The sequence below is a fragment of the Opisthorchis viverrini genome (genome assembly GCF_000715545.1).
Source record: "Opisthorchis viverrini unplaced genomic scaffold opera_v5_40, whole genome shotgun sequence".
Classification (NCBI taxonomy): Eukaryota; Metazoa; Platyhelminthes; class Trematoda; order Opisthorchiida; family Opisthorchiidae; genus Opisthorchis; species Opisthorchis viverrini.
In genome coordinates this window covers 2,202,899-2,217,763 of record NW_008751694.1, presented here as the reverse complement: position 1 = coordinate 2,217,763, position 14,865 = coordinate 2,202,899, and the positions used below count along the sequence as shown (strand labels likewise).

Genomic DNA, 14,865 nt, shown 5'->3' with positions numbered 1-14,865 from the left:
TCTAGAAATATACATAGTGAGGATTAAGCGGACGACATATTGGAAGATAATTCGCCGCGACCCACGCAAATTTCCATACACTTCTGTCATATCAAACATTGGCCACCTCTCTGCTTCCGCCAATCTGAAATGTGCACGGAAAATAAAACACTTTTAGTCAATGGACCATTTGGCATGCATAGCACATAAACTGATTACTGCAGTTTTCGCTGCAATACACAGAGCTCATTCAGAAAGATCGAAAGATCCCAAATCGCTAAGTTTACAGAAGTTGCCTACATTTGCACCACCGGTTTATAGCTTGTCTCACACCAGTTTTTCATCGAGTGTATGAAGATAGTCGTCCATTTCCTTCGATCCAAAATGACCGATACCACAAGTTAGGGTGCGTCATACTATGTGCCTACTGAGTTGTTCATGTCTGAGACCATCAGTAAAGTATTTCATTTAGAAATCCTGGTAGAACCGTATATTTTATAGAACGTGTTGATTTAATTAATTTCCTACGGACCAACCAATCAAACCCAGTCTTGTCATCCAGGAGTTTTTAGTCGGTTTCAACAAACAATCCAGCGAACTCACAAACCGGGTGGGAAATACTAATTTAGGCGACCTCGTTAAAACCAAAACATAACAAGTTACATCTTGGACAAATCAGGAGCGCAAAGTGCACGTAAAAAGGAACCTAACGCAGAATCTTAACACATGGACATTTATCTTGATCCCGATATTTGAAGAATAAGTAAATCAAAATCGTAGCACATGCAAGCTAGAGATAGGGAAGGGAATCTGTGGTGGGGATGATCAACCGGCATGTTGAACTCAATTCAATTTATGCACCGCCGCAGCACTCCAAATGGACAACTCATAAATAGCCGGGCACAGAAACTAAGAAATAGGAAACATCTTGAAGTCACCTTAACGAAGGTCACAAAAACACAAAACCCAGATAGGTCAAGGATGGAGGTCAGTCGAACAATAACTAGTGAACGACAGCAAGGGAAGCCAAGCCGAATGGTCACATTGTCAGTAAACCTCAAAAGACTTTATTGTTGTATTTTGATGGACAAAATTATACACGGATGCATGTTTTAACCAGATTGTTAACTTCCACCATGGTTGCTAATCGCATAATGCAAGTGTTTGTTTTCAACCACGGAGCACTTATCTTACCAGTAAAGGATAATTATTAAAAGGTGGGAACAGCGCACGGTAGGAAAACACAGGTCGCCAAGAAGTGGGCATAATTTTGATCTGGTTTTTTTTAATGTATATGATATCACTATTGGATTTCTTGCTTTGTGAAACTCAAAGCGGTGCATTCTGGTTACTTGAAGATAATTTGTGAAGGACAACCAAGTTGAGTCCTGCTTGGTTTGGGACGTGCCTTTCCAGGTGGCACGTTTTTCAGTAAAAAAGTGATTACAAAAATAAACAAGTTGGAACTGACATGGGAGAACCTTCTCGTATCACTGAAAGTGAAGGAACAGTAAAAGTCCTCTACCGTGCCGGTCCGTGTATTGTTGATGACTTCAGAGTTGTTGTTGACTTCAGAGTGCTTATGAAATGCCAATAAATGATGTAGAGGTGTGGTACCCTCCGCAAAATCAACATCTGCAGAGGAAACTGTCGGTAGCTCACGTAGCCTGGATGGTCGTTGGTTTGTTCGCTGAGCCGATTTAGTGTGCCGCGAGGCAACAACACAGCACCGCAAGCAACACAGCATCCTGTACGTAATCAGTTCCCAATTGAAAATTTCATACTTTTAGTAAATAAGCAAAAAGGAGTCAATTGATAGGTGCGTGAATGATACAAATGATACTGGTGCACAGTCTCATGGGTAAGACCTTAAATCATGTCAAAATTAAAAAGCATTACAACGTTTTTAGCAGCACAGTGACAACAAAACGCTAGACCACTTTGCAGAATCTTCAACAGTCAGAGGTCTTTCGTTATCAATGAAAACAAACTGGCATCCTTGAGTTAATCTTTTGGCTGTCCGTTTAAAGCTGTCGATATGGGAACCATATGACCGCCGGTGGTCCAGGGATTTCAATTTATCGTTAAATTAGCGTGGCCACTTGACCAATATTTAATGATGGAATCACCATCACTTGATAGTCCCTAATCTTTCGGTAGTCTTGGCTATTTCGAATTTTTGGAGTTTGACCTCATGTTCTTTAGTCCTGCGGTTAGTTTCCAAAACGCTTGCTTGTTTGAGGCAAATAAATGTTCTTAGTTCACCTTAGCAGCAGTCAGGCCACTTCTAAATTCTAGTTTCACATGGGATTTCCAATTTTGGGTTTATGCACTGAGCTAAAGCACATTATTTACTGTAGCTGGGACCTCTTAGCATGGACTCTCAAATAGCATGATAGGAAAACAGTACACAGCTGTGTATGTGTTCATTTAAATTTCTATGCAGCGAGTCGGCTACTTTTCATTATCTATAAACGGCTGGTGGAACGTCTCTGGCTATTAATTGGTGAACCTTTTTTTCGGATTTTTAGATTATGCAATCATTTCCGGAGAATGTCAGAGGGGATATTGCTTTGCATTTGAATCGAGAAATGCTATCACTCTCCATGTTCAAAACAGCCAGCCCCGGATGTCGGAAATGTCTAGCCCAACTGATCAAAACCCGATTCGCTACACCAGGCGAATATCTGGTAAATCGTGGGGATCTCCTGCGTCATATTTATCTTGTGTGCAGCGGATCACTGGAAATATTGGATGTACAAGGAACTGTGGTTGGTCTGTTAGGTAGGCTGAATATTTCGTTCTATTTCGCATGACAGCGCCTCCTAAAATCTCCATATAAAATCAACAACATACGACACCGTAATTTTAATGAAGCATAAAATGCCGTCAGCCACAAGGGGTCAAACGACAAACCATACTTTTTACATTCAAATATACTGCTCTGACGGCCACGTATGTCGACGCAGGAGCCCAGCTCCTGTTGAACAGCAACACCAAACCGCGGAGCCTCGTGTTACACTTTAAAAAAATGGCACAATGTAGAGTCAGCGAAAGCCATCTCCTAGTGGTAGTAAAACTAGCCCCCTAGATAGACGATCTAATAATACTGAAGCTTATGGTCAGATAAAAGTAGCACACTGACACGATTTTTGCAACACCTTTGTTTGTGTGAAGCTCCAGCTTTCTCCATGTTTTTATCTGTGGCCAAAATAATTTGATCAATGGTAAGAAATATGCCGTCTTGTGAAATCACCTGGAAATTGTGGTTGCTCAGTGCGTAATATCTTCAACTTAATTTTTAGATAGCTACCTGGAAGTTCGCTCAGTTCTCGTCAGCCATCTCATCCACATTCTAATTACCAATAAAGTTAAGTTCAGCTTTAGAGTACAAGCTAGAAGAATGTCTAGGATGCCTTCTGTAGCGAAACACAATCAAACGTTTTGTGGCCGAAGGCGAGCAGTTGACGGAAGTTTACGTGTGATAAATAAAATGGAGAAGTGATAGGTAAGACATCACTCGTCATGAACACTAAGCAACAGGCTGGACACCTGAGTTATGTTTTTAACACTGCATCAGAACACTTTATCTACTAGCAAATTCCAAAGGTGACAGCAAAGCTTCTTTTTTAAACTCCATTTTATAATTTCCAAATATCAAAACAATTACGTCGTGTCCTGTGTAAGTGAAAGCTGCACACTGTAGACGACGGATGAACTTCAAAACTGTCTATTTCGTTTCACGAGGACCGTGTTGTGGGCCTTGAACTAGACAAATATGCGTATCGGATTTATTCGCGCAAGGAGTATAAGTAGCTCCCAGATGCGCCCTGATCGAATCATAGGAAACGTCCTTTTGAGAGATGAACCGGAGATCCTACGACAGTATCAAAAACTAAATTTATGATCATTTCCTCTAAGTTTGTGCTCATACTTGATAAGTCATCTGGGCCCGGATTTATAATGCAGCAGGATTGCGTGCAAATAAATACACACACCTGTCAAACTGCCAACTTCGGTTTCATGAACGGTTCATCCAGCTTTCAAAGTCGCCTGCAAATCGCTGTGACACATATGGGAAAAGCTGACAAGATGACCTCAAATCAACTCCGCTCAGTAAGTCGATTGCCAGGAATCGGATCGACATTTAACGCACCCTGTCCTATGTAGTCAAAAAAGCCTGAGATTTACTCCGAAACTGCCTTGGACCAATTGGCTTGTTTCGTAATTTTAGAATAAGAATGTAAACTGTGATACCTCATCTCTGTTACTTGTTTTATGGAGGAACAAATCGTGCCCTCCCGTAACTTTGGTGCTCCTTCTCCTTTGCTTATTAGAGGTCTGGGAGCAAATGCTCAACAATTAGATTGATCTTTTCATTGCATACCGAAACAGGAATATTGGTGCTGAAGCATCCTGTGGTTGAAGGATCACCTAGAACAGACAAAACAAAGTTTATGACCTGACGTTTGTGGGTATAGCGACTAAACTTATTTGGCTACACCATGAGGTTGGTGTGAACAGCCACAAGAGTTATGCGTAAACGAAGGAATTTTCGATCCACAGAATCAATCTCTCCATCTCCTGGATAATGCGCCAATTCAACTACTAAGGTCCCGGAAGTCTTGAACTCCGTAGTTCGTGGTACACTGACAAAAGGCGGAATTTCCAACTTAGATGCATGTCATGCAACGAAAGTCTCATTTTTTGTAATTTTTTTCATATTATTCTTTGTAATAATGTCAACTCCATCGTCGTTTTTCCGCATGTTTCGGAAACGTTCCTCGCTTGGAGTTTCCTGGCTTCGGAATTCGATGTGTCGCTCCGCTATCAGGTGACGTTGTTTTGTCAAAGGATATCATATTGCACTGTCACAACCAAGGTTTAGGCGATAAGGCATGGCACCGAAAAATAGCAATTGATCAAAGTGAGGCGGAGATTCTAGCGTGTCGTTAGCGCTTACCACTGAAGGTACTGTCTGCGATCATCCACATTTTCCACAATATCGACCTACACATCACCCACAAAAGTCCAGGTTTAGGCGGCATGGCACCGAAAAATAGCAATTGATCAAAGTGAGGCGGAGATTCTAGCGTGTCGTTAGCGCTTACCACTGAAGGTACTGTCTGCGATCATCCACATTTTCCACAATATCGACCTACACATCACCCACAAAAGTCCACACTAGAATTAATGTGCTGCACCACAGTCCTGCAAACAAACACCTTCAGAGGTTTGGAAGAACAGCGTTGTAGAACACAAATTATACCACAAACGGAGTATTAGACTTTCCAATCTCAATTGGATTTGAATGTAAAAGTGTCTCAGAAATTTCGAGCAGTCCTATATTAATCTCGTAGAACTGAGGCTTACCGTTTAGAAAGTCCGATTAAGCAGTTCTGTGAGTTCAATCCTCCAGAATTCTACGGAAGCAAAGGTTCTCATCGATCTGTGTAGTACTACAAATAACTTCCCTTTGGGAAACCTGACAATCTTTAATAAGAATGCTGGAGAAATGAAGTCGATTCGCAGTGAGAATTTGGGCTACATTCGTTTAACTGAATCCATTCTGCGGTAATTTTTTTTGTACGAAGAATTTCATCACTCTCTTATTTTTTTCCTGTTGGATGCCAGTATAGCTCGCCAAACTGTTCTTCCAAACTTGATTGATCTTACATTGTACTTTGAACAGGAAATCATCTACCGAAAATGGCCACCGCAATAAACATCGACGCGATTTCTCATCAAGTTTTCAAAATAAAAGAGTTGTACACTATTGTGTTCTCTTACAGTTCAGGAAATACAATTTTATTTGACATAAAGCAATTAGACCATTGTTTATATTCTCCCTGGATAACCGTTATTTTAGGAAAATGTGATATATTTGGAACGGATATCGATGAATTTCCAAAAATGGGCTTTTCTGCTTATGATGTCAAATCACTCACTTACTGCGAACTCCAGTGTGTTGCTCTGGACCCACCGTTCCATCAACTCCTTGAACAATATCCAGTATTTCAAAAAGAGTTTGCGGCAGCACTACACACAGAATTGTCTTTCAATATCAGAGAAGGCTACGAGGCTGTGGTAAGTTTCTCCCGATTACTCCTTCGTGATTACCTTGGATGTTGTATCATAATTCTAATTTTTGTACAGAGTAGGCATTTTATTACAATAATATGGCACAATTCCCACCTGAACACAATATTCCGCGATGATCCTATATCCATTTCAGTTTTTTTTTTTTTAAAAGACAGTATTAACATTAAGTGAATCCTCTATGTTGATCAGTTCCTGATTGGCTGTGATCAATATTCCACTACCAGGTATGTGTGAAAATATTCATCTACCCCGGCTTGCAGTCTATTTTTGTGGACTATTCTTACGTCAGTATGTGTCGGTCGATCGTCCTCCGTGATCCTATTCTCCGATCTAGGTATATCCCGCATTGATTACTTTTCCCTGTACAATAATTAGTGTTAGCTTTCCTAATAATCAATGCCTGTGACAGTTTTGCATTGTATGATTGCTCAAAGGCTGTGCGCTTGACTTACATAGGCATTGTACTTTTGTCCAAGAAAAGCATGCTAATTAGCTCGCTTTTTTGCTTGCTCGAGACAATCAAAAGTCCTAGGTAGAACCCAGATTCAAATCATCCAAAGGTGAATTCGTTGCTTGCACTGGCGGTGGGACTAGGTGTTATCCACCTATCCAATCAAACAGTTGCCTTTACTTAGCAGTTTTAAATAGCCTGATACGACGATGGAGCGTAAGAAGCGTTTTAGAATTTCGCATGTATATGATGTCTTTTTTGAATGTAAAACATAATGCAGTTTTCTATGCAGCTTTTTTCTACGTTCTTTTCTATGCAGCAGTGTTCTAATATATCTCAAAAAACAAGCCAACTAACATAATGCAGTAGCTGAATATGTGAACAAACTTCAATGACTATCTCCATCTAGCTGAAACAGGTGGTCTGTCTGGCTTCAGAGATATTAAAAAATCTGCTTGGTTCCTTCTTCACTTAGCAACCGGCCTGTTCAGATGACATTCTTTCCCTACTCACTAAAAACGCCCACCGGTTGCTCAGCATTAGTATGCGAGTGAGGTTTCACAAGAGGATTAGAAAACCTGTATCTGGTAGTGTGCTCTATTTGACCTGTAATCCTGTCCAACCAGATAATTGGCACCTTTAAACTGAGGACAATTAGACACAATAAAATTTGTTCATCCCATTATTTAATCGATCGTTCCAACCGGAGTTATTTCGTGCTTTCCGGATACACCGTCCACCTTGCCAGTTTTGGTGCTGCTGATGTTGTACGCCTTCTGCGATCATTCAAGCCGCACCATCATTGGGAATTCTTCTTTGTGAGAATGGAATGAGTTGGTATGACGACTTATTGTAGGTAGCGGTCAAGTGACAACAGATGGAATAACAGGCGCTGGTTTTCCTTGATATTGGTGACCAACTACCAGACAGTCATTGCACTGTTTATTCTGCTTGAATTAAACGCTAAACGCTGAATCTGCCCATTAGTAGCAAACACACTGGTTCAACGGGTGTACTATTCCTCATCATTCGGCACATTAGAGCTTCATGGATTTTTAACCTAGCCAGACTTGAATGAGACATACTAAACACATCGGGTTATAGTAAACACAAATTCTGAGATAACAACGAAATCAGTGATGACCGCTCATCCAACCTTTTAGCCATACGTCCTCAATTTTGTACATCAAATAAGTGGTTTTATATTCATATCATAACCTACTTTACTGGTCTAGTCAAATCAGGTTGGATTTCGGCAATAAAGGTTGTTGATGCATCCGCTGTGGATATGACAGGCTATCTGGAGTGATAGTCAAACGTGAGGACACTCACTTTAAAGGTAAAACAGGCAACTGGGGTGGGGACAGAATATATCTTGCTTTAGTTTCAATATTAGAAGGAATACTGTACTGGGTAAGATCTCCATGATTCCGGGGGCACAATTGTCTCTAACACTGTCTTTACAGTTTAACACTGCACATCAAATGGCACAACAGTTAGCGACTAAATTACTCATGAGATTCAGTTCTGCTCTCAATCGTTTATTCCTTTTATATTTCAGTCGCCCAGTGAGGTACTCCCCGCAATCACTTTGAAAGCAAACGGGGCAGAGCAACAGGACCACAAATCGGTCGAGTCAACACAGTCTACTGAAATATTTCAGCGACCAATTAGTAGAAAAGGAGCAGAAGGTGTACGTCACTTTGCAAATATGCGCGCTGATTCAGTTTACAGTTCCGGAAACTCCAGCAATCAGAGTCTCACCAGTAAAGGCTTGCGTGATTCGACTAGTGAAACATACCTGCAGCGTTTATCAACTTGCAAAGGATCCCAGGATCAAAACCCACCTACGTGTCGTAGAACAAGTGGAACGTCGGTGTGTGTGGACCCGTTTTATTACAACCCCCATTTATATGAAACTTTAGATTTTATCGATGATACAACTCGTCCACCTGTTTTGCCGACCACCGGAAGTTCGTGGGATGCTTCACAAACATTTGGTATAAATGGACCCAATAACATGCGAAAAACCTACTCCAATAACGCTAAACCCACTGAATTAATTACCACATCCTGTCCGAATCTATATGAAATTTGTGAAACAAACACCTCGGTACCCTCCAGCAGACTACAATCTCTAAATGAGTGAGTTTTGCTTTTGTTAGGCAGGTTGTACAGCAATGAAACTGACCGTAACTTTTACTTGATCAAAATTCGTGCATCAGTGGGTATCGTCTTCTGTCCTGACCAAATGTTTATCATTCTAAGAGATTTCATCTAATGTCGCCAACTATACAAACGGTTCTTGCTGGTCGTCGGCTCGTTCGCTGAGCTGGGCAATTTGATTGCAAACGTTTCATCACCAATCGAGGTGACATGATCAGATGGGGTGCGTAGTTGTGCGTAGCGGTGGGCTAGTGATTGTGCGTTGGGTAGTGTTACGTGTGTGTTGATATACGTGCTTGTAGCCGGGGATGACCTTTGATCGCGACTAGTTGTTCGCTCGGGCGGTTCCATCGGTTGTTCAACAGCAAGAACAAGCCTCTAGGCGGGTAGTCTTACCTTACATCAAGAACATATCAGAACTCACAACCAGATTATTGGCTCAAAAAGGAATCTTCGTGGCCCACAAACCGAATGTTATTCTAAGGAAATTAACCTCTAGACCGAAGGACAACCGGGACAAAACCAAGAGAAACAATTTGATATGCCACCTCAACTGCAGCAACTGCAACAAATTCTATGTTGGACAAACTGGGAGGAGATGATGCACACGAATAAAGGAACACAACGCGGCTGTCAGGAGAAATGACCCCCTGTCAGATAATCTATAAACAGGACCAAGAAGGCGACAAGTTCAATCTGGAAAACTCGAAAATTTTGGCATACGGAGACACGCGACACGGAAAAGAATTTCTGGAAGCATGGTACTCCACGGTAGTCTTGATCAACCGGTGCATCGAACAGGATTCAATTTACGCACCTCTACGTGCAAAAGACCAACATCTCAACCGGAACACTCAAGGAGGACCGAATTTTGGATTCACCAGCAAAGAAACAAGGAACTCCTCGGAGTCAAATCAATAAAGCTCACAAGCCGGAACTCGGATGGAAAAAAGGTCAGTCCAACATCGACCGGACTACGGCGGCGAGGGATGCCAAGCTCAAAGGTCACGAGGGCATTGGGGAATGAGGACATTGGATAACGGAACAACCAATGGAACCGCCCGAGCGAACAACTAGTCGCGATCAAAGGTCATCCCCGGCTACAAGCACGTACATCAACACACACGTAACACTACCCAACGCACAATCACTAACCCACCGCTACGCACAACTACGCTCCCCAATAACGCACTGATCATGTCATCTCGATTGGTGATGAAATGTTTGCAATCAAACTGCCCAGTTTAGTTAACAAGCCGACGACCATCTACGCTACCGACATTTTCCTCCATAGGTTCTTCTGTTATTTGTTTGGCTTTGGTCACAGTACTTCTGCTAACAACATTGCTTTAACTGCTTCCTGCGCACTATTCAGCAGAGATTGAAGTATTATTCCAAATGGTCAATTGAGGACAAACTTTCATGCTCCATATTCGGTGCATACCAATTTATATACTTTTTCATGATAACAAGGTGCATTTTAGCGTTAAAAATCAAGGTGATCAATATTATCAGATTCCTATGGTGTGGACTGCGCTGCCAATGGTCGCACAAAAAACAGGGATTGCATCAAAACAACTGCGAAATGGAGACAAATGAACGGATGATTGATGAACAAATGTCCACGCGTATTTGAAAAGTCCAACGCTGAAGTATTACAGTTCTTCTCGAGGAGCAGATATTCCGTTCCAATCGATTGAGAATATAGATCTACACTAATTATTCTCCGTGTCAGCCCCTTTTTCTGACTAAATGGGTCACTGAATTTGACAGTTTCCTTTTTTATCACTTTATATGATTATTAGAGGACTTGGTGTTTGTTACTGGTCACAATCGTGAAAACGTCACCTCAACTGGAGTTGATATGTTGCGAAATCCTGACCTCATTACCTACCTTCTGTATTTCAGAGTCTCTCCAATCAACGTCAGACGCAATGAAACAAAACGGCAGCTATCTCCTTGGCGCGTCAGTCGAACGCGATGCAGATGGCCGTCAACCAAAATTACTGTTCAGGAGAACGGATTTCTCCCAGATGACGTGACATCGTTCACGAACTTCCTGTGGCATATACAACGAGAACTTCGATTACTGCAGCTTGAGGTGCGACATCTCTCACACAACCTAACAAAATGTCAGACAGATTTAGGACACACTCACAAGAATAAAAACGACAAAAGTACCACTGTCGAATTTCCAACCGAACCAAACTACAATAACTCCAGTACCCGTTCTGAGATAAGCTCTCATCAGACGCACAGTCTGCCTTCAGTCAAATGCTCAACTTACACAGAATTATACAAGCCTGCTCACAACTATGTGACCTCCCCTGTTGGCTTTGCAGAAAAAGTTAGCTCTCCCAAGGGACCAAACGAACATCGTGTAGTTAAGTTCAGTCTGCCACCTCAAAAGCCCACACTGAAGCGTCAGTTTGGAAGCGAAATGGGAGTATCAACAAATAAATCCATAAAGAGCTATGCAAGAAGACGAAATGTAACCCAGGTCTCCACAGAATCTGGTCTCACATCACCACAAGCTGAAATCAAACATGCAGATACAAATTCCTGTTTTTGTTTTCCTCAAATGGAGGATGTATAAATTATTTCACAGTTATTTTCTTGTAAAAATAGTTACTTAAACATTTTGCATGATATTCTTGATTCTAAATATCATAGGTTCTTCTGTTATTTGTTTGGCTTTGGTCACAGTACTTCTGCTAACAACATTGCTTTAACTGCTTCCTGCGCACTATTCAGCAGAGATTGAAGTATTATTCCAAATGGTCAATTGAGGACAAACTTTCATGCTCCATATTCGGTGCATACCAATTTATATACTTTTTCATGATAACAAGGTGCATTTTAGCGTTAAAAATCAAGGTGATCAATATTATCAGATTCCTATGGTGTGGACTGCGCTGCCAATGGTCGCACAAAAAACAGGGATTGCATCAAAACAACTGCGAAATGGAGACAAATGAACGGATGATTGATGAACAAATGTCCACGCGTATTTGAAAAGTCCAACGCTGAAGTATTACAGTTCTTCTCGAGGAGCAGATATTCCGTTCCAATCGATTGAGAATATAGATCTACACTAATTATTCTCCGTGTCAGCCCCTTTTTCTGACTAAATGGGTCACTGAATTTGACAGTTTCCTTTTTTATCACTTTATATGATTATTAGAGGACTTGGTGTTTGTTACTGGTCACAATCGTGAAAACGTCACCTCAACTGGAGTTGATATGTTGCGAAATCCTGACCTCATTACCTACCTTCTGTATTTCAGAGTCTCTCCAATCAACGTCAGACGCAATGAAACAAAACGGCAGCTATCTCCTTGGCGCGTCAGTCGAACGCGATGCAGATGGCCGTCAACCAAAATTACTGTTCAGGAGAACGGATTTCTCCCAGATGACGTGACATCGTTCACGAACTTCCTGTGGCATATACAACGAGAACTTCGATTACTGCAGCTTGAGGTGCGACATCTCTCACACAACCTAACAAAATGTCAGACAGATTTAGGACACACTCACAAGAATAAAAACGACAAAAGTACCACTGTCGAATTTCCAACCGAACCAAACTACAATAACTCCAGTACCCGTTCTGAGATAAGCTCTCATCAGACGCACAGTCTGCCTTCAGTCAAATGCTCAACTTACACAGAATTATACAAGCCTGCTCACAACTATGTGACCTCCCCTGTTGGCTTTGCAGAAAAAGTTAGCTCTCCCAAGGGACCAAACGAACATCGTGTAGTTAAGTTCAGTCTGCCACCTCAAAAGCCCACACTGAAGCGTCAGTTTGGAAGCGAAATGGGAGTATCAACAAATAAATCCATAAAGAGCTATGCAAGAAGACGAAATGTAACCCAGGTCTCCACAGAATCTGGTCTCACATCACCACAAGCTGAAATCAAACATGCAGATACAAATTCCTGTTTTTGTTTTCCTCAAATGGAGGATGTATAAATTATTTCACAGTTATTTTCTTGTAAAAATAGTTACTTAAACATTTTGCATGATATTCTTGATTCTAAATATCTAGGGGATGGACAGATTGAACTGGTTTCAACGCCGGCGAGAAATGTGCAAGCTTGTGCTCTATGAACAACTGATGATCATCAGAGGCGCAAACCAAAACTCTCAACTGGACACTTTGTGTTCCATCGAACTTTGGCTTTGAAAGACGCTAGATGTCAAATCGTACTATCAGGACACCAAAGGTTCGAAAGTAACGTTTGACCAGCTACTAGTTTAATGCTTAGGAAAATAGTTAGAAACAGAGTGGGATTTATTGCAGAGTCAGTGCTAAACAAATGGTGAGTTGCACCTGGCAAGTTGATGATCGGCCTCATACAGTATTTTGCTCATGTCAAAGTATCAATATGACAGATGATCCTAATGGCTATGATCTTGGCTGTTTGCAAAAAATAATTTGTAATGAAAAATTGTACGTGGGGGTACCAACACTTAGTCGTAGCTAGTACATTGACAGACAAAGCACAAAAGTATCTGCCAGAAATTTGAATGTACCAATTACCTCATCCATTTATCCGATATCAGTAGTGATAAGTTCCACCTGAACTTCTTAAACGTTGGATCTGAGCTGTCAGCTGACAATAACCGAGATATATGTATGACAGCCATGCGTTATTCAGTAAACTGGCACAAAAGTCCAGTAAGAAGTGAGTTCAACCGTACCCCTCACACATACAACATGTATCCGTGATCAAGATCACGACAAAGACAGCCTCAGAGAAGTACTTTGGCCCTATTTGACAAGCTCCAAAACGCTGGCTGCAAAGAGCAAAGAAGAACAGCACATCGAACATCCTGACTGTTGAAGTATAAAAAAGTAATCTTCCGGCTGTAGTACCCTTTCGGTGCCCAGCTCATGGGTGTCCTAGATTTACCGGTTGAGCGATTTTGCAGTTTAAACCAATCTGTTTCTGTAAATTGCATCGATCCTACATCTTGAGTGGGTGCAAGATCTTCTGGGTATTCGAGTGAAGTGCTCTGAAAGTGAAAAATAATGAACGATGCCTCATATCTGTATGCATGACGGGCCACCAACACTGATTGCAGTTTCAGAGCATTCCATAAATTCACTGGAGATGGTACTCGGAGGGTTACAAACGGTCATCGTAAACAGAGTGGATTGCAAGGGAATTGGCTGTCGTGTGAATAACACATTTCATGTCATAGTAGACCTAAGAATGTCAATAAAGAAATATTCCTTTCGACGTAAAGCATTATTTATCACCGCCATCCTAATCGGAAGCGTTGCATCACAGACAAAAACGAGGAAGAACTGCACGTGCCTGTTTTTTCTGAATAAGTTACTTTTCACTCTGCAAATTTACTACGTTCCAGTCTTCACGAAGCCCCCTGGAAGAGCGCGCGTTTTAGGTGCAATTTTTTGCCCAGAAATTTCTGTTGGATATTGAAGAACCTGAAAGAACTACAAGTCATTTTTGTCCTTGTTGGAATGATAAACGATGCGCATTTTGCTAGTCTCTGAAGACTCAAAATTGTGGGTGAGTTCCACACGTGTCAATCGCGAGTAGTTATTCAGTGATGTGATTTTCTGAGGAGATAAGATATGGCCTATACATAGTCAAATTTCTTGTTAACCTCATCCCCACAGGTGAGTTAATTCTGCGGTGGAAAACCCGAGAAATCTTGCGCAGCTTTTTCAATCTAACTCTGTGTTCAGTTTGGCCACGTTCTGACTGAAAATCACGAACCATCAGTTAGTTGCCGACTCTTGCAAAACTCCACCATTCGACCTGACCAGCAGAATGGTCAGTCACAACTCAGGCAGGATAAATTTACCTTGGTTGTACAGATGATTGCAAATCACCAGGTGTTGGGAATTACCTGTATTTTTTTAAACTCAAAACTTCACCGGAAACCTGTCTTGCATCTTCTGGATTGACAAGCTTCTGTCAGCAACCGTGTAAACTCTCTGACTTTGAAGAATTTTGATGATGTTCTCCTTATTTCGTTGATTGTCATGTAGGCGTGAAATACAGAGAAGCAGCATTACTACAAAAAACGGTCTTCTCCACGAAATACTCCTGAAGAAGTTCCCGCCTCCCACAGGTCCATATCCATGAGGTATAAAGTATCATGAAACATCCAGAAAGTAAAGGTCGTAA

At 41.4% G+C, this 14,865-nt stretch overlaps 1 protein-coding gene across 1 annotated transcript in view; it reads left to right on the top strand.

Moving 5' to 3' along the window:
* Positions 1 to 12,493, top strand: part of T265_13120 (hypothetical protein) — a gene marked incomplete at both ends in the record, with an annotated part of 72,243 nt that extends 59,750 nt beyond the window's left edge. The window contains 4 exons of the mRNA XM_009167273.1: positions 2,511 to 2,763; positions 5,849 to 6,066; positions 8,094 to 8,677; positions 11,986 to 12,493. Coding sequence (XP_009165537.1) covers positions 2,511 to 2,763; positions 5,849 to 6,066; positions 8,094 to 8,677; positions 11,986 to 12,493 — 1,563 coding nt within the window. The remainder of the gene's footprint in view (positions 1 to 2,510; positions 2,764 to 5,848; positions 6,067 to 8,093; positions 8,678 to 11,985) is intronic.
* Positions 12,494 to 14,865: the final 2,372 nt, after the last annotated feature.